This window comes from Phoca vitulina, unplaced genomic scaffold, assembly GCF_004348235.1.
Source record: "Phoca vitulina isolate PV1807 unplaced genomic scaffold, GSC_HSeal_1.0 scaffold10, whole genome shotgun sequence".
NCBI lineage: Eukaryota > Metazoa > Chordata > Mammalia > Carnivora > Phocidae > Phoca > Phoca vitulina.
This window is the reverse complement of record NW_022589713.1, coordinates 39059133-39081080: the sequence shown is the minus strand read 5'-3', so window position 1 is coordinate 39081080 and position 21948 is coordinate 39059133. Positions and strand designations below refer to the sequence as shown.

Below are 21948 nucleotides of genomic sequence, written 5' to 3'. Positions count from 1 at the left end.
CTTTATGTTGAATGTAATTTTTAATAGCAGAAAGTTATATCATCTTATGATGTGTATAAAAGTTTAAGGATTTTGCCTTGGGAAATGTGAAATGGGACAGTCAAGATTGGTGCTTCTCAGACTATCTCCGATGAGTGGACAGTTTACAAAAAAAAAAAATCAATATGTCAGTAACTGATATTTTTTTAAAAATATGAAATTATGCATTCAGATTTCATGGCAATGTCAAATTGCTATAAAATTTCTAAATGCAAAAAAAAAAAAAACCCAAAAAACATTTCTAAATGCTTCCTCTCATGCTCTGTCCCCTTCTTGTGATGGACTGATAAAAAATGTTTGGAAACTGGCATCAGTCAGTGTACTTCACTGTGACTATCACTGTTTAGATAGATACATTATAAAATAGAAACAGGAGTCATGAACTTCCTTCACTTGAAGTGCATTTTAAACTATTCTTTGCTGTTTCTCTTCCAATTCACTTCAGACAATCAGCAGCAGAGAGTCAAAAGAAAGGCCAAAGAAGAATCACCAAGAAGCTTTTGGTAGTTTTGAGAAAGGTAAGTTGCTACTTACTATTTAAAAACACACAATTACAAAAGTAACCTTTTCATTCCCAGTGACCAACCAAGGGCTTTACTGTGTATTCATTTTAATAATTGCAATCAGCCTAGACACAAATGAATGATTATTTAATGGTATTCCTTACCTGGGATGCCTGGTGGTGTTTTCAGATATTTTCCATTAAAATGTTGAATTACCACTTCACATTTTTCAGTAGACTCCATTCTGGAAAAAGAGGTAAACAGGGGATCATATACTTTCCTAAGGTTGTGTATATTCAGGAAAAGTAAATAAAAATGAAAATGAAAATAGGAAAGCCATGGAAAAGCTTGATTTGAGAATTCTACGAGACTTGTCAACTGTTGCCATGACCACCATGATCAAACTATCACAAACTCACCATTGCTGAGAGTAGGTATTTATTTACTGCATTGAAAGTTGCCTATGTGGGGACGGCTCTATGCTGATTCCTCTCCCAGAAGTAATACTGAGGCATCATCTTGCTTAATCCACAAAACACTGTCTGGCAGTTGAAAGTGCTCCATAAATATCTGTTGCATGTCTGAATTAGCAAACCTGAAAGGTAGGTCTTGTTGCCCTTTCCATCGAAGGCTCTGAGGCTTACACAGATGAACGACCTTGGCAATGAGTGGCGGAGTTGAGATTTTAACTAAGGCTTGTCTAATACCAAAGCCGAACTATAACTACTAAGCTATTGGGCTGAGGGACTCCACAAAACAAGCTGAGGAGATGTGCTGTTATTTCCACTTTGTGCAGTCTAACGTGATGATTAATATAGTAGTGTTGTCACCAACACCTTGACATTTTTATTGAAAACCCACTGGGTGAAAGTACAAAAGAGAATTATTTGGGGTCCCAAATGTGAGCAGAGAACATAAATACATAAACCTCAACTCCTGAACTTTCTTCACTTTGAATTTTGGAAATCCTCTCTTTTTTCACACTAGATATCCATATTCCTAAACTAGGTTTCTTGGGTCAAATTTTGGCATCTCACTTGCAAGCTAATGAATGAACATTTTGAACTATACCATCATAATGTCAATATTGGCAGTGTTACCCTATCCTAAGTAGACTAGTATTGGCAACATTTTCTAAATAATTAACTATAGCAGGGCTTTATTTTATAACATTGGATGGGGAAGATAAAAATTAAAGGGCTGATTCTGATTAAAGGAAATTAAGTCCCCCAAACAGTACACTAGAGGCAAATACACATTTAAAAAACAGCCCACACACATATGAAAGAATGTGTATGAAATGTGTGAAATTTGTCTAAAAGGCAAAATATAATTTTGGATTTTCTGCTGTGTTGGAATGGAGCTTTTTAACTCAAGTTATAAAACTTCCCTACACCTAAATCTTAAGTGTGTTTTCAGGAGCCTATTACATGCACAGGAAATAAGATAAGGGAAAATATGTAAACAAACACCAAATAAGTTACACATTTATTACAGCTACAGGAATTCAAATGTGAGAGGAATTCCAGAAACCAGGGAAACACTGAGAAGTGGGCCCAGGAGGCCATAAGGGCCCTTAGAGAAGTCATTAGGGCAGGGAGCTGACCAGGCCCTGTGTCCTTTTAGAGGGGGTGAGGTGAGCAGAACACTGTGCCTGGGGCGCCTGGGTGGCTCAGTCGTTAAGCGTCTGCCTTCGGCTCAGGTCAGCGTCCCAGGGTCCTGGGATCGAGTCCCACATCGAGCTCCCTGCTCGGCCGGAAGCCTGCTTCTCCCTCTCCCACTCCCCCTGCTTGTGTTCCTGCTCTCGCTATCTCTCTCTCTGTCAAATAAATAAATAAAATCTTAAAAAAAAAAAAAAACCACTGTGCCTGTGTGGGAGATTCACAGGGGTTTGGGGTACTCTTGAAGATAAGCTGAGAGATGCAGACAAGGGTACGTGAATTATCAGGTTAAGAAATTCTAGATGGTATCAGAAGCATATTCCAATGGGGGGGGGCTGTCATTATTTTCTGACTCAATTTTTTTTTTAAAAAAGGGTCTTTTCTGATGTATATTCCTAGGAGGCATGGGATGGAGGCCCATCTTTCTGTATAGAGACACATATAAATGGCAAATCTCTACCTACCCAGCAAAACTGACTTCCCTGGCATGAGACCAGTGCAGAAGGACAGAGCCACAGACTTACAATAAGTCTGTACTTGGTTCAAAACTCTGCTGGCACCATCTTGAAATTCTTAATGATTTTCTAATAAGGGTCCTGCATTTTTATCTTTCACTGGGTCCCACAAATTATGTCACTGGTCCTGCTATGGCAAGAAAGTGCAGGAAACCAATAGGTTATTATTCATTTATCAAATGGCCCAGTGGATCCACATAGGTGTTATTTTGAAAAACATGTAAAGAATGAATCAATTTTATATCCAAATGTGGGGGGAAAAAAAACAACTAAACCTCTTTAAGCTTAATAACATACAATTTTGATAAATAAAAATAAAAACAAAGAGAGCATTTTGTTCACTGCTTAATCACAAGTTCCTCCAAGTCAGAAGATATTTGGGTTAGAAAGGCAAGATGAATCTTTCTCCATTACAAATATTTAGGAATAGCTAAGTACAATTTTCCTAACTCCTTCAAGTTTTTCTTTCCGTGGAATCCTTTACAGTAAATCTTCCAACCTGTTATTATTATTATTATTATTATTTTGAAGTATGAAACTTGCATTTCTAGGAACAAAAGAATTCTAATTCTGTTCTCTGTCTTCCCACAGGATCTACTATCTATCGTCTCTTAGGGACAATAACTTTCCCTCCTACCAGAGACATGAATGGGAGAGGAAATGTAAGCCCTTAATTACTACAGATGTTACTTTATGGAATTTTTATTCCAGAAGAGCTCCAGAATGAAAAGCTTATGCCCCAGAGCCCCCCTCCTTGTTCAATCTCTCTCTGGATACTCATCTAGATAAAAGGCAGTTAAGAATCTAAAGCTTGCTTGCAAGAGTCCTACAAATCAAATCCTTTCTCTTTGTCTTAAAATGACATGGAATTCTAAATGAAGACTAAAACTAGACTGGGGTGTGTGTGTGTGTGTGTGTGTGTGTGTGCACGTGCTTGTTGATTCTATATGTGTTTTAGGAAATACAGAAGAAGCTAAAGTAGAAAATCAGGTGGCTCACCAACTCTACCCACCTAAAATTTTTTTGCTCTGGATTGAAAGCCTTAAGTCTTTCCTTTTGGATTCTAAGTATGATCATCTTTTCTTAAGACTATTTTACATCCATATCAAGCCGGATGGGGGCTGTTTCTAGGAACATAAAGACAGCGGCATAGATTGTTCACTTTGGCTTCATTCAGATTTAACTAAGTGAATGTCTGCATTGAGCCTTTAGAGACTCTCCTCTCCGAAAGAATAAATGCAATAAAAGTCTGTTTTCTGTAGCTGCTGGTGCTTAGTGTCAAACCATGTTATGCTGTACCACCCAGCAGTGACAATTTCATTTTAATACACGGGGCATATTTTAACAAGGCAAAGCAGTCCCAGCAAAGACAGTGATATAGGAGCGACCAAGGGAAAGGCTCAGGGTTCCTCACGTATTTTATGTGGAAACCGAACAAAAGTGAGACTGGAGCTCTGGGGAGGAGGGGGGGGGCGGTGGAGAGAGACTGCATGTGAATAGCCACCTTAGGAAGAATGTGCCCATTCTCTTCTCAAGTTTCACAATTAACTGCTTTGAAATGCCAGCTCAAGCTATCTGCAATCTGGCCCACGCTTCAGTTGAAACTGACACTAGCATTATCAAGTGAGTCTGAAAAGGCGGCATGCCAGACAAAGCTGCCTTTACATGTCCCTTTCAGACGGGCCACTGAATCACTACAACCACATCTATTCTTCCCAGGCGGTACCTGAACCCCCTCTAGTACCTCGGGACAGCTCGCGTGCCAGGCCAACCATTCACCCGAAGATACATTAATTAGGTTCTTACAAGGCTCCAATCATTGTATAAAGCTTCGGGGTTTTCTGTTAGGTCTGATGTTTAAATATAAATACACATTAAAGGTCCCGTTTGACATTCTTTCTTGTCTCAGTGCCTAGGAACCTGGCTTCAGTCATTCAAAACAAACCACAGAATTGTGATTTAAAAAAAAATTTTTTTACACCAGTTACTAAGGGGAGCCGGTTTCACAGCCAATACAATTCCCACAGGCAAGTTACATCAGAGGAGAGTTTGATCCAATATTAGTAGAATGTTCTGGGTCAGACTTGACACAGAGATGTGGAAAAGGATTTTGCAAAACCATCTGCAGCCTCCCTATCTCAGCTCAATAGAGGATCTCTCAGTTTATGATCTTAAAGCAATAAGCATTATTAACCATATATGTAAAACAAATCCACCCTGCCACTTATTTTGGTTAATTAGAGGTTTCCGCTATTGTGAAATTTTTGTGGTTTCGCAATCATAGGCTCTGTACAAATTATTGGCAACTTAGAATATCCAACGTTGCAAGCCAGTCTTCCATCTAAATCCGGTTAGAGTTACGCAAAGGGACAACATTAACAGATTTTTAAAAGTACTAAAATGTGCACTCCTTCTGAGATTTCAAAAATAAATTCCATCATTCACTTCTTACTCTATCGTAATGGAAAGCACAGCAGTCGAGTCCCAGGAACAAAGATGAGTAAATGAGTTGAATTTTCTTCTGAGTCTTTAATATTTGTTTTCTATCTGCCGGGTGCTTGACATTTTTAGGATGTAACAGGTATCATAAACGCCAAATAATGAAGCGGAGCTGCCTCTCTGCCATCTTCCTTTGCCAAAACCCAGACATCTGGGTGGTGTCTTACTCGGCATTACAACACATTCCTCTTTAGGAAACGAAACTGTGGACAATATTTAACTAATTAAAACCCACTCCAGAGTTTTAGAATCACATAATTTCAGGACTAGAAATAGCCCCAGATATCAACTTCTAAATTGTACAGATGAAGAAACTAACACTAGTTGCCTTCCCTAGAGACTAGTTAGTGGATGAACCTGGAATAGAACCTTTGTCTCTTGACTCTCAGTTCAGATGGTTTACCTGTAAGAGATGAAGTTCCATTGCTGGCCTCCCATCATCCCTCCTGATTTCCTGTACTCTGTCTACTTTAATGTGTTCTGATGCTGGATAGATCATGCTACCTTCATTCTAGTTCAATCTCTGTTAACTGGAGCAGCTGTTCTCAAAAATGGAGATACACCATAGCACTTATTTCATGTAGCATAATACCCTCTAGTTCCATCCAAACACCTTCATCTGACGTGACTGGAAGGGTACTTCACCTCTATGGTATTCTTTCCAAAAACCTATACATCATATGGATCCTATCATGAGAAAAACGTCAGACAAACCCAACTCTGGAGACATTCCCCAGGATACCTGGCTAGTGCTACTCAGGAAAAACAAGGAAAGTCTGAGAAATTGTCACAAACTATAACAGACTGATGAGACATGACAACTAAATACACAAATGGCACCCTGGATTGGATCCTGGAGCAGAAAAAGTGTATCAGTAGAAAAAAACTGGTGAAATCCAAATAAAGTCTGGAGTTTAGTTAATAGTAATGTATCAATATCAGTTTCTTAATTTTGACATATACACCATGGCGATGTAAAATGTTAACAAATGACGTGGTGTGTATGGGAACTCTTTATTACTTTTGTAACGTTTCTGCTAAATTAAACTCACTCCAAAATAAAATGTTTATTTTAAAATGACTGTACATTAAAATGATCAGGAAACTATTTTTAAAAATACCAATGTCTGGGCCCCAGCCCATGAGATTCTAATTTAACTGCTTTGGCATGAAGTCCAGGCACATATTTTTCAAAGCTACCCAGGTGATTCCAGCGTGCAGCAAGGATTGAAAACCACTGTTCTGGAGCTCTTTGTCACGTGCCCCAAATGAGAAATCATGGGCTGAATCCAGCCTTCAGGTAGAAAGTTTTGTTTGGACTACAAAGAGGTTTTAGAGAATCTGAAATGGTTGTCAACATTTAAAGACTGGGAGACTTCACATGAAAATTTGGATTCCTGATTCCTCTTGAAAGATGATATGGTCTGATCCATGTTTTCTGCATGGCAACTATGGTACAATAAAAATAAATTTAGCCTTTGTCCCTGGTTTCTGACACAGAACTCCTAAAACCCATGGTATTTCCTGAGTGAAAGAAATGTCCTTCATTACTTATAATAAGGCCTTTTGGGCCACACCTGAGTTTATGTTAATGAGGTGACTCAAGAAGGGACCCCTAGAGAGATTCAGGATGGGGCTGATCACCACAAAGACCAAATGATGAGAAGGTTGGAGGCTTCAGCTCCACCCACCACCTCAGGGATGGGAAAGGGGCTAAAGATTGAGCTCAATCACCAATGGCCAGTAAATGAATCAACCATGCCTATGCAATAAAACCTCCATAACAACCACTAAACAAAAGAGTTCAGAGAGATTTGCCGGGAGGGTGGTATGCCCCGGGAAGACAGAGAAGCTCTAAGCCACTCCTTATACCCTATATCTTGCCCTTTACATCTCTTTTGGCCATTCCTGAGTTGTATCCTTCATAATATACTAGTAAACAAAAGTAAATTGTTTTCATGAGTTTTGTGGATTGTTCTAGTGAATCAGCAAATCGGACGGGATCAAGGAATGGTGGGAAGAGTCTTCTGGGGGGACTGAGCCCTTAAACCTGTGAGGTCTGGCAATAATCCTATATAGTCAGTGTTAGAATTGAATCGAATAGTTGGACACTCGGTGTCATAATTGGAGAACTGATGTGGAAAAACAACATGTATTTATTGTTAGAAAACCTCACACATTTGGTTTTAGAAGTGATGTCATCATAGCAACCACGACCTGAAGTTGAACAGTTGCTTTCTTTAAACCAAACCAGTTTGTCATCATCCCTACCATCCTGTATCGATTGCCAATGCTAAGGTAAAGTTGCAGATGCTTAGTTATCATTAACCTTGCACTATTTTTTCTTTCCTTTTTTTTTTTTCCATTAATGAAGTCAAGGGGAAGGAAAAATAAGTCAATTTACCCATGTGTTTTCTGTTTACCCCTCTATATGTCTTCTCTGCTCTATGCTTCAAAGAAGTGATCCATCTATGAACTGTGTCCTCTTAGCTCTTTTATCTGATGGCTTTTCATTGGGTTTAGCCATTGGGGGCCTGGTAGGAGTAAAGAGAAGTCTGACCAGTTCCTGTTTCTTCTCTCTTGGCTTTGGCACCCCCTCTCTGGCTGGGATTGCATCCCTCCCTGTCTCCAGCTATTCCAGGCAGCCCCTCCTTCCATGGCTCTGGGTCTCACTGGCTCTGGGAGCACTCTTCCACCTGCCTTCAGCTGTCTCAAGGCAGCAAAAGCTTCCTTCTGCTGGTCATCTCTGGGTATCTCAACATCCTTGGTCAGTTTCCTTCACTCTACCCACACTTTTTGTAAATCCTGCTTTACTCTAGTCTCTTCAGTTAAATCATGTGGGGTGAAATTCTGTTTGCAGCCAGCATGCTGATGGCTCTGCCATAAAACTATCAACGCTGAAGGAACAAAATTATCCTGGAGGCTGTGTGTTTGAAGAAAAAGGCAAGGGAAAAAAAAAAAAAAAAAGGTTTCTTTTACACCAGTCTGGGAACTACTTGTCTCTTAGATTATCTGCCTACCACCGGTTGACACCATAACCTAAATCTGTCCTTTAACCATAGATTAATGTTTTCAAAAGGAGTTTTGGTGAAGAAATGGAAGAAAATTAAATTAAAAACATTAAAATTGAGATAAAGGAGGAATTGATAAGTATAGTATGTTCAGATCTAGAAAAATCCTACCGTTAAATGCCACTGGAATTCATTATCACTTTTAATCAATCTCTTTGAGCTACAGGCACATTTGATTCCTAGATATTATTATCTGTTACATCTCTTTTCTTTCCTCTATGAAATAGAAACTTTGCCTTTTTCTGGTTCCCAAACATGCCAAACTTGGCCCCATCTTAGATCTCTGATTGCATTTTCCCCTTTGCCAGGATTCCCTATCCAACCCCACCAAGAGACTCTCTTGTTCCTTCTTATCATCTGTGTCTCAGACTAAATGCTCTCTCTTCTGAGAACTTTCCTGTCCCTGACTTCTAGCCTCTCCTTCTGCCATACTCTCTATTTTACCCCTGTTTTATTTTGCCTTTATAGCCCTTTAATTATTTTATATGGATTATTTGATATTATTTGATATCTTCTTACTTGTTTGGTTACATTTTTTTGTCTCCCCAGTCTAGTAGCATGTCAGATATTTTTCTCCTGTGTACCCCTCTGAATTAATATCTAGAACAATTACTGGCATATTATAGTGCCCAAGACATATTTACTGGATGAAATGAATGAATGAATAAATACATTATACATATCAGAAAAGGAGGCTCAGAGAGTTTATGTACCTGTCCAAGAACACAGATAGGAGGTGCAGAAGTAAGATGCAAGCTATGTTATTTCTGACCCAGAAAGCCATGTTCATAACCACACAGAGTGAGTGGATGGGATGATCCAACCCACAGAAAGTTGAGAATATAGGAAAGATACCAAATAAAAAGACTCACACTTGTGAGTCCAAATGACATTTCCCAGTGTTTCTTCTTTATTGGTGGGAAGCAGACAACCTACCTCACATCTTCACAGCCTTCAGATGGTCCAAGAGTCCCCATCACGGTTTGTGCTTACAGCCAGGACAGGGCAAAGAAACCTTATAGGCCCTGAGCCCACTTAATGGTTACTGTTTCCAACCTCGAGGTAACAGAGTTCTCCAATTTCAGTTTTACATGAGTAAATATTCAGAACTCTCTTCTCATCCTACAGAGGATGATCCTTGGGATCCAGTCATTTCAATGTTATAATGATAAAACAATAAGTTATATGTTTCCCTCCTTCTCTAAGTTTTTATAAAGCCATGTATAGAGCAAGAATTGAGTCCAGGACATTTCAAAATTATAGATTATTTGATACAATTTAATCAATTTGTTTGATTGGTTGACTGGTTGGTTCTTTGCTTGGTTGGTTGGTGTGGGTCTTGAAACCTGGGCTCCGATATATGGAAAAGAAAGTAGAATGTTCTGCCGTATCTCTAGCCATGATCATGACTTAACTGATGGTGAAAGAAAGAAATGCTGTGCAGAAACAGATCAAGATAAATGAAGAAACATGTAAAACAAGAACAAAGATCCAGAAGCTGAAGGATGGACCAGGAGTTTACTCTCCAGTAGATCACATTTGCTGGCAATTGGCTGAGGAATTAAGATTACCAAACAGAGTAACAGCCCTTATTCTCTTCAGTCTCAGCAAAAACTGTAACCTCTCTCTGTGCAAACATAGCTGCAATTTGGAGATGACTAATCACTAAATTTACACTTTGGAGATTTTCTTTGTTCACATTTGATTTCCTAGTTCCATGTAGGTTTGAGGTAGAAATGGCAAAACATTGCCAAAACAGCAAGGGGGTGGGTGGATTTTTAACACAAACATAGACTCCATCAGATCAAGAGATATGATCGAAACACATTCCAAACAATGACAATTCGGTAAGCGTGATGGTCATTTTAAAGGGGCATATATTTGCCTGCAAAGGAAGTATTGGCATTTGCCTTATTATTTTTTTTAATTCCTATATTTTCATTATGCTGATCCTGAGTCAGAGTTTCATTATATTTCAGGAGGGGAGAAGATAAGGAGCAAGAAGTATCAGGAGGTAGAAGGTAAATCAATAATATTTTAAAGATATTCAACACTAACTAAAGAAAACACAAAAAGAGTATTTTTCACCTACTATTTATACTGATTTTTAATAATCAGGCTGATATTTATCTGCCTATAACCACAATTATTATTATTTTTTTACTTAGCAAAAAGAAAGAACTGAAACTCCTTAATTGGAAAACATGTTCATTTAGTAGAGAGAGACAGAAGACAGGGCTGCCCATATGTTAAAAGTCATTCAAACAAAATTCCATGAGAATCAAATTAAGAGTACTGAAGAGGGGTGAAAAATACTACAAAATACAAAGGTCTCTGTGCTCAGTGATCTCTCACGCTCTTTCGCTCACCAGGGGACAGTAAATGCATTTCTTAAAGAGGTTCTATGTTTCCAGATGGTGAAGCTGGATTAATTGTGAATGTTTACCTCCCCCATCTCTTCTGCACTTTGGGTCATTCTTTACTGGCCTCACATAACACTCTTTCAATGTGATTTTTGTTAGACAAATGGTCTCATGTTTCTGGGAATGGGAAATGGATAACAAGAACACACAGCCATGTCCGTCCAGCCTCAGGCTGATTTATGCTCTGATCCTCACCCTGGAAGGCAAGGTAGTCTGTTGGCACCCACTAGCTTTGCAGTAGTGGGTCTGTCTTGTCTGACTGTCAGCATTCCCACCATAAACTTCTGTTTTTAGAGGTTTATGACTTGGCTATAAAATGCTGCCTAGAGGGCGGTGGATCTTACAAATTGTTTTAAGTTGTAAGAGAGTAAAAAAAAACATAAAAAATAAAATAAAATGTCTGTAATTTCAGACATATCTGGTGCTTCTGGAATTTGAAAAGCCGGTAATTGTGCTGTCTGTGCACCCTCCTGGCATTCAAATCTATGCTTTGAAGTTCAATGTTTTAAATATAAAATGAAGACACTACCTTTACTTTGAAGAGATGGTTATCAAAGGAGATTAATGTGTAGCTTGCAAGTAAAATAATAATGGGGGGTGTCTTTCTAGTTAAAGAATTTTGGGATATCTTGCATATGAATCAAGGACCATATCTGGTGGTTAGAAGTGACCAATGGTAATATTTAAAATGAAACTTGCCAGGGCATCTGGGTGACTCAGTCAGTTAACCGACTGATTCTTGGTTTTGGTTCAGGTCATGATCTCAGGGTCTTGAGATTGAGCCCCGTGCTCAGTGTGGAGTCTGCTTGAGATTCTCTCCTTCTCCCTCTGCCCCTCACCCTGCTCATGCTCTATTTCTCTCAAATAAAATAAAATAAATAAATAAAAATCTTTAAAATGAAGCCTGATAAATTTATTCAGGTTACGTGAATTGAGAGAGTCATAAATTCAAGAGATAGATTCAATTTACCAGGCACAATTACAGGCCAACTCTTCTCCCAATCAAATAAGCATTTTCTTTTAATAACACCTGTGTCACTGTGAACTTTTAGAGGAAGAAATAATTTGTAAATCAGTAATAGTTGAGCTGATGTGACTGTAGTTTCCTCTAAAACCCCAGTTCACCCATCTCAGAATTGGCTTATCATTGTCATCAAATGCTACCACCCTGCACAGTTATAGTCACAAACAAAAAAAACCAGAACACTTGAAGTGATTTCATTTGTTCATCATCAAAAATTTACTGAAGATCAATAATGTGTCAGACAACATTCTAGGTGCTGGGACAGACATGAAGAAGAGCAAGACATGGTCCCTACACTTGAAGAACAGGACGGGAGATGGATTCATGACCAGTTCATTTGACAAAAGGGGTACAGTGTGATCGAGGTGTCAACAGGAATCAACTCCATCAGGAAAAATTTCTAAGAATGGAACCCAACAATTTGAAATTTTACAGGCCTTCCAGATGATTTGAGAATCAGTCCTAATGCCCTAAGGCAATGCTTTTCAGGGTTTAGAGAGCATGAGAGTCACCTAAAGTGCTTGATAAAGCACAGATTGCTGCACCCCATCTACCCCCCACCATTGCTGATTCAGTAAGTCTGGGATAGGGCCCCAAAATTGCATTTCTAACAATTTCCCAAATAATGCTGACGTTTCTGTCCTGGAAACTACACTTTGAGAACCACTGTCCCAAGGCATCCATTGTATGTAATCCATTAACTTTTCTCACTAGCTGCCCACTATCCTGGGAAGAAGGGAGAAAATTGTCACTCAAGTTATCTCTGTTTTGTGGTTCAGAGGGAGAGCTCCAAATGAGAAAGGCTAACAATGGGAAAAGGGTGATATCTAAAAAGAAGGAAAACTGTAAAAGTGAATTTGTGAATGATCGAGTTTGTTAAGGTAGTAACCACAGTGGTTTGAGAAAATGCAGAGCAAATATCCAAGGTTGCATTTAGAGCAGGCATAAAAGAATAATTTAAAATTCCCACTCTTCCTCAGTTCCTAAAGAAAAAAAGAACTATAGGATTTACTCTTCCATGAAATCATATACTGTGATTATAGTGTTGCCTCTTACAATGTGCATTACTTGACTCTGCACCAAGAAGAATATTCTTCATTTTAAGCAAACTGAAAGCGTATAGAGAAGACAGAAGTGAGAGAAATGAACAGCCCAATCTCTGTGTTATAAGCTGAATTGTGCCTCCAACCACAACAAATTCCTATGTTGAAGTCCTTCATAATGTGAGTGTATATGGAGATAGGGCCTCGGATGCGTGGGTCCTCATCCAATCTGACTGATGTTCTTTAATTTTTTTTTTAAGATTTTTATTTATTTATTTGAGACAGAGAGGGCACAAGGGTGGGGTGAAGCAGAGGGAAAGAGAGAAACAGATTCCCTGCTAAGCAGTGAGCCCAACAGCATGGGGCTTGATCTGAAGTCCCTGGGATCATGACCTGAGCCAAAGGCAGATGCTTAACCGACTGAGCCACCCAGGCACCCCTGATGTCCTTTAATTTTTTTTTTTTAATTTAAGTTTATTTATTTAAATAATGTCTATACCCAATATAGGGCTCGAACTCATGACCCTGAGATCAAGAGTCACATGCTCTTCTGACTGAGCCAGCCAGGCGCCCCATGAATGATATCCTTTTAAAAAGAAGAGAGTAAGACACCATGTGAAGACCATGTGAAGATACAGGGAAAACAAGGTCATCTACAAGACAAGAAGGGAAGCCTCAGAGGAAACCAAGCCTACTGGGACCATGATCTTAGACTTCTAGCTTCCAGAACTGTGAGAAAATAAATTTCCGTCATTTAACCCACCCAGTCTGTTGTATTCTGTTATGGCAGCCCTAGAGAATTACTATACTCTGTATCAAAAGCCCTTTGCTTAAAAAAAAAAAAAAAAAAAAAAAAAGATCACCACAGATCTTAGAAAATGTTTTCTCTTGATAAAGTTGAAATATGTTCATTTCTCAGCAGTACAAATGAAGGAGAAATTCATTTGTTAGAGATTTTCGGGGGACAAGAAGTGGGAGAAGGACCAGAAGGATGTGCATGCTGTTCCTTTCAGTGAACTCCCACACTGGCCAGCCCTCCCACAGTAGCTTAGACACTATCCAACAATGAGGACATTGGCAAAATTCGGAGCCCTGGGTGATGTGATTAGCTCTGTCTTGACCATGCAAATGAGCAGTTACCAATGATCTGAAAAAGTGAATGCCTCAAGCATACATTCAAGTCAGGGAGAGTTTCTTCATTCTGCTTATTTTTCTTCAACTCATCATGCATCTTGTATATGTCTACCAGTCTACTAGAAAATGGTGGAGATATGAATTTTAAGACATGGTCCATGACTTGTAGGAAGTCAAGTTAGAGATCGGTATGTATGTATGTATGTATGTATGTATGTATGTATTTAGAGAGATAGAGAGAGAGAAAGTGAGCCCAGGAGGGGCAGAGGGAGACGGAGAATCCCAAGCAGGCTCCACGCTCAGCACAGAGCCCGACACGGGGCTTAATCTCAAGACCCTGAGATCATGACCCAAGCCAAAGTCAAGAGTCAGATGTCTAACTGAATGAGCCACCCAGGCGCCCCTACAATTTGCTATCTTTCAAAGTGCGTTAATAAAAGTTGGTTTGGAATGGTTTCCAGGTAATGGCAGGGTTTATTATAGATGGACACACCTGTCTGCAAAGGGCTGACTTCCCAATGACTCTAGCATCCATTCACTCATCCACGTTAAGTCAGCTGGAGACACATAAACACACCAAGCCATGGAGACACGGCTTTTACTCTCGTTCTTTGTTGTTGAGCAGTTTTTCTCTGTGGTTTCTTTTGCTTTGTTTTTCATGAAAGCACAGCAGGTACAACCATTTTAACTCCGTTCCTGGCTGAGATCTTCCTTTGTAAACATCCCTTAAAGTTAAGATGAGAACTACTTTTCCTTTTCTGACAATGAAAAAAGTGCAATTTGCTTTTTTCTGTTCTGTGTAAAACATCAAAACCACACAGCCAGGGCCTCTTAAATGCAAATACCCTCCTAATCCCCCCACTTTATATGTCTGGGTTCCTTGGGACTTCCCAACAATTCTTGTTTCTCGAAATCTTTCTTCTCTTCCTTTTCTTGACTGAGAAATTCTATCGTCTAATTCTTTGGAAATCAATGCAAAAACATTTGGATGCTTTGTTCACCACATGGGCTCTTTAGCTTTGGGGTATTGGGCATTTATTACCACCAGCAGAAATTGGCAGCATCTGATTTTGCTAATCTAGAAGAGAGAATTGGGAACTGGGTATGCATATCATTATGACCTGAGACACATGTAACCATTCTTTGTACATACAGATTTTAGCAAGCACAACATATTTATAATTACATTGGAATTCTTTGGATTGAAGCAAAGATAGAGAGTCGGTTTGAAAAGCTACTTTTTTGCAGGGAGAGGGTAAAATAGTCTATTGCTTTGGGTCCTAGTTCTAGAAAGGAATGGAATTAAAAGGGAATAAGGAGGAAACACAAGTAATACATGTACATGTACGTAGCAAGTGTTTTACCTGGCAAAGCCAACGCCCCTGCTGACTCCATTAGCATCTCTTAGTATTCTTGTGGAAATGACGTGTCCGAAGGGTTTCAGCATATTTTCAAGTTCCTGCTCATCCATAGAAATGGGGAGATTTGAGATGTATAGGTTTGTTGGGTCTTGCTCTTGTTGCTAAGGGAAGGAAAGAAACAAATGCATTAGGTTCTGAATATTGAAAAACCTATTGCACAAATGGATAGACTTTTGCTTGAACTACAATATGGATTCCCAACTTCAACACACTCCTGAATATTCTTTTACTAAGGGCAATACTTCTTTTCAACGAATTCCCTTCTTGCTGAGTGTTTCTCATAGAAACAATGTCATAAATGAAAAGCAAGCTTTCTGCCCAGCCTCCTTAGGAAAGAAAAATAAACTTTTATTGCAACTGAACAAAGGAAACATGTGTATTCTTTTCTATTACCACTAACTACTGCTTCAACTCTCACTGCTCCGATTACCATTACTATTAGTTACAAACGTTGCATTTAGTGAGCACTCATTACAGGGCTAAGCATTGTTCTACACAATTAACATGCATTATTTTATTCAATATTCCTAATAAATATAATTGTTATCATTTTACAGAAGACAAAATTGATCCCTAACTTGTCCAAGTTACAGGGTTCATAAGTATCAAAGCCAGGGCTCAACTCTGGGGCTATCACCAAAGTCTGTGGGGTATCACCTAAGTCTATAGGCTTCACTGTCCTGCTCTACTACCTTCCACTTGACAAAAAGGCTGGGGGGAGGATGGGAACCACACTGGCCTCAGCATCACTGTGGAATTTGCTAAAAATGCAAATTCTCAGGCCTTACCCCAGAACCACTGAATCAGAAACTTGAGGGTGGGACAAGCAAGCTGTGTTTTGACCAGCCCTCCAGGTGATTCTGATGACTGGGCAAGTTTGGGAATTGCTATCCTACACCATACATGTTAATGTTTGAGTGAGATTATGATGTCTATCATTTTCTAATCCAATAGCAATAGTGCTAGGTACATTTCCTTAATAGAATGGGAACCCAAACAATCACTAGCATTATCTCTATGTCCATGAATGTTCTCTCTTTCACACAATGAATTAGTGTTGGGACTTAGTTGTATATATGTATCAAGATAAAACAGCCATAAACCTGGCATATTAGCCATTAAGATCAAAATATATCATATATTTAACTGCACCTTTATATTTTAACCAAAACAACAACCTTAACTTCAAGGATAAGCAAGATTAGATTGGAAAAAGAAATTCTGAAATCTATAGGAAATGACATTATGGAACAGCGAAACATCTTTTGTAAAGAGATCTCATATTCTAGAAAATTTGAGGTTTTAGGCACAATGAAAAAAATACAAGCAAGATTCCAAATATTATTTCAAGACAAAAAACAATTTTGGTATGAAACTATTGTTTTTAACAGTTCTAAATATTCAGATAGGTCATAATATTTTTATTAAGCTTTGAGATTAATAAGATGTATTATTACATTAAATTTTTTAACAGTTTAGTTTATCACCATGGAAAATGGTAAAAATAAACATATATTCATTCAGAAAAAGACAACACAGCTTTAGTGTTTAGGAATAGTGTAAGTGTAGGAACTGTGCAACTGTAGTCAGTTTCTCTCCCCCTCTCTAACACACACACACACACACACACACACACTACTAAAAAAATGGCACGATCCTAGAGCAAAAACAGAGATAATATTATTATCCTTTCCTAAGTGGTCATGTTCATGTTTTTGTTTTTGTTCTATTTTTTTTGTTTGTTTGTTTTTGCTGGGGTAATGGGAAGAAAAAAAGAAAAGAAAAAGTGGTGTTTTAGAGACATAATAAAGAATCTTATATACATACAACTTTTAAAAAATTTTCTATATATTTTAGGGAGAGACAGAGAGAGCATGAGTGGGAGGGGCCATGGGAGAGGGAGAGAGAATTTGAGGCAGACTCTGTGCTGAGCACGAGCTGGACGTGGGGCTCGATCTCATGCCGCTGAGATCAGGACCTGAGCCAGAACCAAGAGTCAGTCACAACGCGCTGTGCCACTGAGGAGCCCCGATGTAACTATGATACTATTTGACTACCCATCATTTAATTTTAATCTTTACATCCCTCCAAAGGTAGCTTGGCTAATATCAATATATTCATTGGATAATGAGGAAACGGAGCCATGAGGATGCATCATCTTGCCCAAGGACAATCAGATAATTAGTGACAGGATTGGAATTAGATTTGGTGACCAAGTCTCCTAACTTCTAGCTCAGTGTGCTTCTCGCTAGCCCAATGCTTCCCAAGCTTCAATCACCTGCATATCACCTGAGAAATTTTTGCCAGCCACGTACAACTTTTTGTTTACTGAAAAGCTTTCTTTAAATCAACATACCTTTGTCCTTAAATAAGTTTATTTAAAAAGTAACTTTCTGTTGCTACCAAACTAAAAAGCTGGTATTACTTGGCATAAATAGGTTACTTACCGTAAGAATAGGAAACAACAAATCAGTGTTATTAAATTATACCTAGGTACTGTTTGTTTGCAAAAGGCATTGACTCTCATGGTTGACTTTTTCTCAGTTACAAATGAGATTCGTAATTAAGAGAGGTGTGAGAATCTCACTAGCACCAGATGGAGGCTTTTTTTTTTTTCTTTTCTGGGAATGATCGGAATTGAGACAGAAATAGGAAAAGAATCATTTTCTTACAAAGAATTTCTGGATCCTACACACCTAGATCTACTTAAGTTCCATGAGAGATATATGTCCCATGGATTGGGAGTTCCTGCATTAACCCCGAACTTCTCAGAGAGGAGCGGCAACAGAAGGCAGTCCCCTGAATGGGTTGGAATTTGCCCAGCATTCTATACCCCTTTGTCCTCGATCAGGCTAACTAACCACAACCAGCCAACCCACTATCCCAGCGTACTGTACAGATCTTTTCATTTTCTCTAGGTAGCAATGAATTAGTTTATCCTGATTCAAATCCGTTTCCAAATTCTCCAACCGCAGAATTCATTGCAGCTTCTCAAAATGATGTGTGATCAACACGCAGAGCTTAGTACATAAGGGAGTGCCCAGTAAGCTATTTTCTGAATCCAAATTCAAACAACAAGGCCAACTCCTTAATCTGTATTCACAGACACATGATAGCACTGGATGGTGTGATTCCTTAATTTATACTCACAGAAAAAGTAAAGCATTGGGTAGTGTTATTTGTTAAGTAAGTCCATCCTTTGAAATGTGGTATTAGTCTTGAATATATCTGTTGACTTGACATAGAATGGACTTTAAAAGAATACATACATTTATTTTTTATACAATTATACATTCATATTTTTACTTTTAATGTTATCTATGCATCAGGTTTATGTAAATTGATGGCCACTTTCAAAAGGTGCTTTGGCACTATGAACCAAAGAGCACTTCCCTGTTAACTTTTCAGAAAAAAAGTCTCATGTGAGAATTGCAATCTAAAAGAACTTTAAGAAAACTTTTTTAACTTAAATTTTCATGATGATTTAGCTCCAGAATGGACCTTAAGGGACATCTTCTTCAATCTGATCATTTAATAAATGGGGGGAGAAAAGAGGTTAAAGGAGTAGTTATGGCTTGCTCAAGTCCACAGGCTTGAAATAGAACTCATGTCCTTTTCACGTGGTCTGATGTCCTTACCAATTCATGACACTGCCTTTTCTCTTAAGAAACAATGAATAGCAGACAGCAGGTTGTAGTTCAAAAGAATGTTAGCACAGATGACAATAAATATCTCTGAATTCCTTGTTTTATTCAGTTTTGCTTATTCATCAATTAGCTTTAGCTACTGAGCTAAGGCTATGAAAAAAGAAAAAAGAAAAAAAGAAAAAAGAAAAATTTCCTGGCCTTGGTCAGCATTTTACACACTCATTTGTAAAAGTATATGACTACAATTCATACATTACATTACATTGAATTGACCAGGTCACCATAAGTAACTCCCCAATTTGGTCTGTTTCTATATCTTTTTCTACAGGGATTTCTTGATCTATTATTTAATTTTGTCACAAGATTGTGAAACAGTAAAGTATCCTCTCCATTATTAATGAAAGCAGAGACCTGTCATTTCACTCAAGAATATGTAAACAATTTTTTTCTTGAAATGATTTCCATTTTCTTAGACTTTTTTGTATATGCAAATTGCCAAAATAAGACTTATTGGCACTCATTTGCTTTTTGACAGTTTAACACAACTTCAGAGTTTCAGAGCATTTCAAGGTGGCTAAGCAAATGAATCCCAATGGAGGACAATAATGGTTGCCCGCATCTAGATCAAAGGTTACGTCTGTTGGGGAAGGTCACAGAGAAGAAAAGATGTGATCATTGGTTGATCCATTAGCTGCACCTGGGCAACTGGAGGCTCCTCACCTCCTCCCCTGTCCTTGGAATGTGGGCTCCCCTTGCTTTCCCCATTCCCAGAGGATGCTGCAAAGACACAGCCTTGAGATAATGATGTGGTGATGCGACTGTCTGGATGGTATACATGACTGAACCCAGTTAAGGCTTCTATAGAAACCTTTAAGATTTGGCAAGCCGGTAGAGATCTACTCATTTCACTGCTGCCTAAGACAAGCCTTGTATCTAAGTTCCTTTTACTCCTTAAACCTGTCACCTACCCACCTGGAGTGGCCGGCCTCTTTCTTCCATCTCTCGCTGCCCTCTGAGTACTGGGGTCAGTTTCAGATTACACCTGGGAAACTCCAGAGGAGCTTGCAAACCAACAGAGTCTGGGCTGTGTTTTTTGAATATGCATTATGGCCATTATATATACATGATTCTGAAAGAGGTAGTGGAAGACTTCAAAACTTGATTTGGTAACACTCAGTCTTGCCAAAACTACATTTAAATATTCAGGAAATAGTTATTAGCATTAGAGACTTTACAGCAATGTTTATCAATCTATACCTGGGGGGAGACCACTTTTATTCTCAATCTGTCATGTACCAATATTTGTAAAATACAATAAAAATAACTCAATGGAAAGTAAAATTAAGCTAAACGATGTGCAAAATAAAGTTGCATTTTTTTATTATTACATTTGACAGACCAAAATTATGTTTGGATTAAATGTTATGTTGATGTGAAATTGTTATATAAAGTTTTAAATCCTTATTCTCAATTCCTGTTACTTATTTCATTGGGAACAGTACCATTGGGTGAACCAAACTTTATGTAACACTGTTTTAGGGGACTATATTCCTATTTTTTTTTCATCATAATATAATGTCCTATGGTTATTAATTATTTTCTTACTTTATATACTATCAAGTCCTTTTCTCATCACAAAATTGTATGTAACCAATTTACAGTCATTTTTGAACTATGAGTCAAAACTGTCTGAGATGAATTATCTGAAGCAGGGGTGACAAAACATCCAGAAATATCCCAAGGAAGTGTGAAATAATTCTAAAGCAAATATGTGACTATAATATTTTAAAAACACAGTGAGAGGGATGTTCATACAGATTGAAGATAATATTATTATTACCTTACATAGAGCAGAGTTTTACAGTATTCCAAATGCTTCAGCATCATTTTATTTCAGGTGGCCCTTTATAATAACCCTATGAGGTAGGGAAGGCAAGAGTTATTACCTCCACTCTACAAATAAGAAAACTGGTTCTGATATCTTGAAAGGGTTGCCAAGGTCACATGGCCAGTAAGCAAATAAACCACATCATAAAAAGAGATTTTTTGACTCTCGATCTGGTCCCCTTTCTTCTATACTATACCAACTCTGGGGATGGTCTATAAATATTGCAATTCAATGGGTCTCACCCGGAAAAAGGAAAATCAATGGGGAGACAAAGGAGCAATTGTTTTTTAATGGAATAGTCCATTTTAAGTGTTGTCGCAATGTAAAAGTTAGTAATAATAAAAACTGTTTTCTCTCACCCTGAAAATGGAAGCAAGGAGTCAGAGACTCCCATGTAAACAACTGGCCTCCAGCCATCAAAGGATTTGGAACTAGTTTACAACTGACTTGGTATAAAGTTGTCCTCCCTGTCTGGTAACATTCTCAGCATGTTCAGGGCATGGCTATCAGAGTTATGGCTCCTCTAGATAAGTAATACCTGGAGGAAGCCTCTAGTTCTGGCCATATTTGCTTCAGTATCATCCGTGTGTCTGACGGTTATTTTCTATGCCAACCACACTGTGCCTCATGGGGCACAGAGGGTTGGTCACACATTATTCTGGATGTATCTGGGAGGGTGTTTTCTCGGTGAGTCTGAGATTTGAATCTATTGATTAAGTAAAGCAGATTGCCCTGCTAATGTGGGCGGGTCTCATCCACTCAGTTGAACACCCGAATAAAACGAAAAGACTGATCTCCTCAGTTAAGAGAGTATTTCTCCCACCTGCTAGCCTTCAAGCTGAGATATATAGGCCTTTAGGCTCAAATGGACATTTTGGTTCTTCCTGGGTCTCAAGCATGGTGGCCGACACACAGGAACTACACCATTAGCTCTCCAGTTTGATGACTGCAGATCTTGCGGCTTGTGAGCCTTCATCATCATGTGAGCAGATTCCAATAAATAAATACATAGGGAGGAGCAAGGTGGCAGAGGAGTAGGAGACCTAAATTTCGTCTGGTCCCAGGAATTCAGCTAGATAG

At 38.6% G+C, this 21948-nt stretch overlaps 1 protein-coding gene across 2 annotated transcripts in view; it reads right to left on the bottom strand.

Annotated features, from left to right (window-relative positions):
• RBMS3 (RNA binding motif single stranded interacting protein 3) overlaps nucleotides 1-21948 on the bottom strand; it is a 1498583-nt gene that overhangs the window by 229823 nt on the left and 1246812 nt on the right. For both annotated transcript variants that reach the window (XM_032408843.1, XM_032408844.1), the window contains 2 exons: nucleotides 15277-15434; nucleotides 707-786 (listed from right to left, as the gene is read on the bottom strand). In XM_032408843.1, the coding sequence (XP_032264734.1) occupies nucleotides 707-786; nucleotides 15277-15434 (238 nt within the window). The remainder of the gene's footprint in view (nucleotides 1-706; nucleotides 787-15276; nucleotides 15435-21948) is intronic.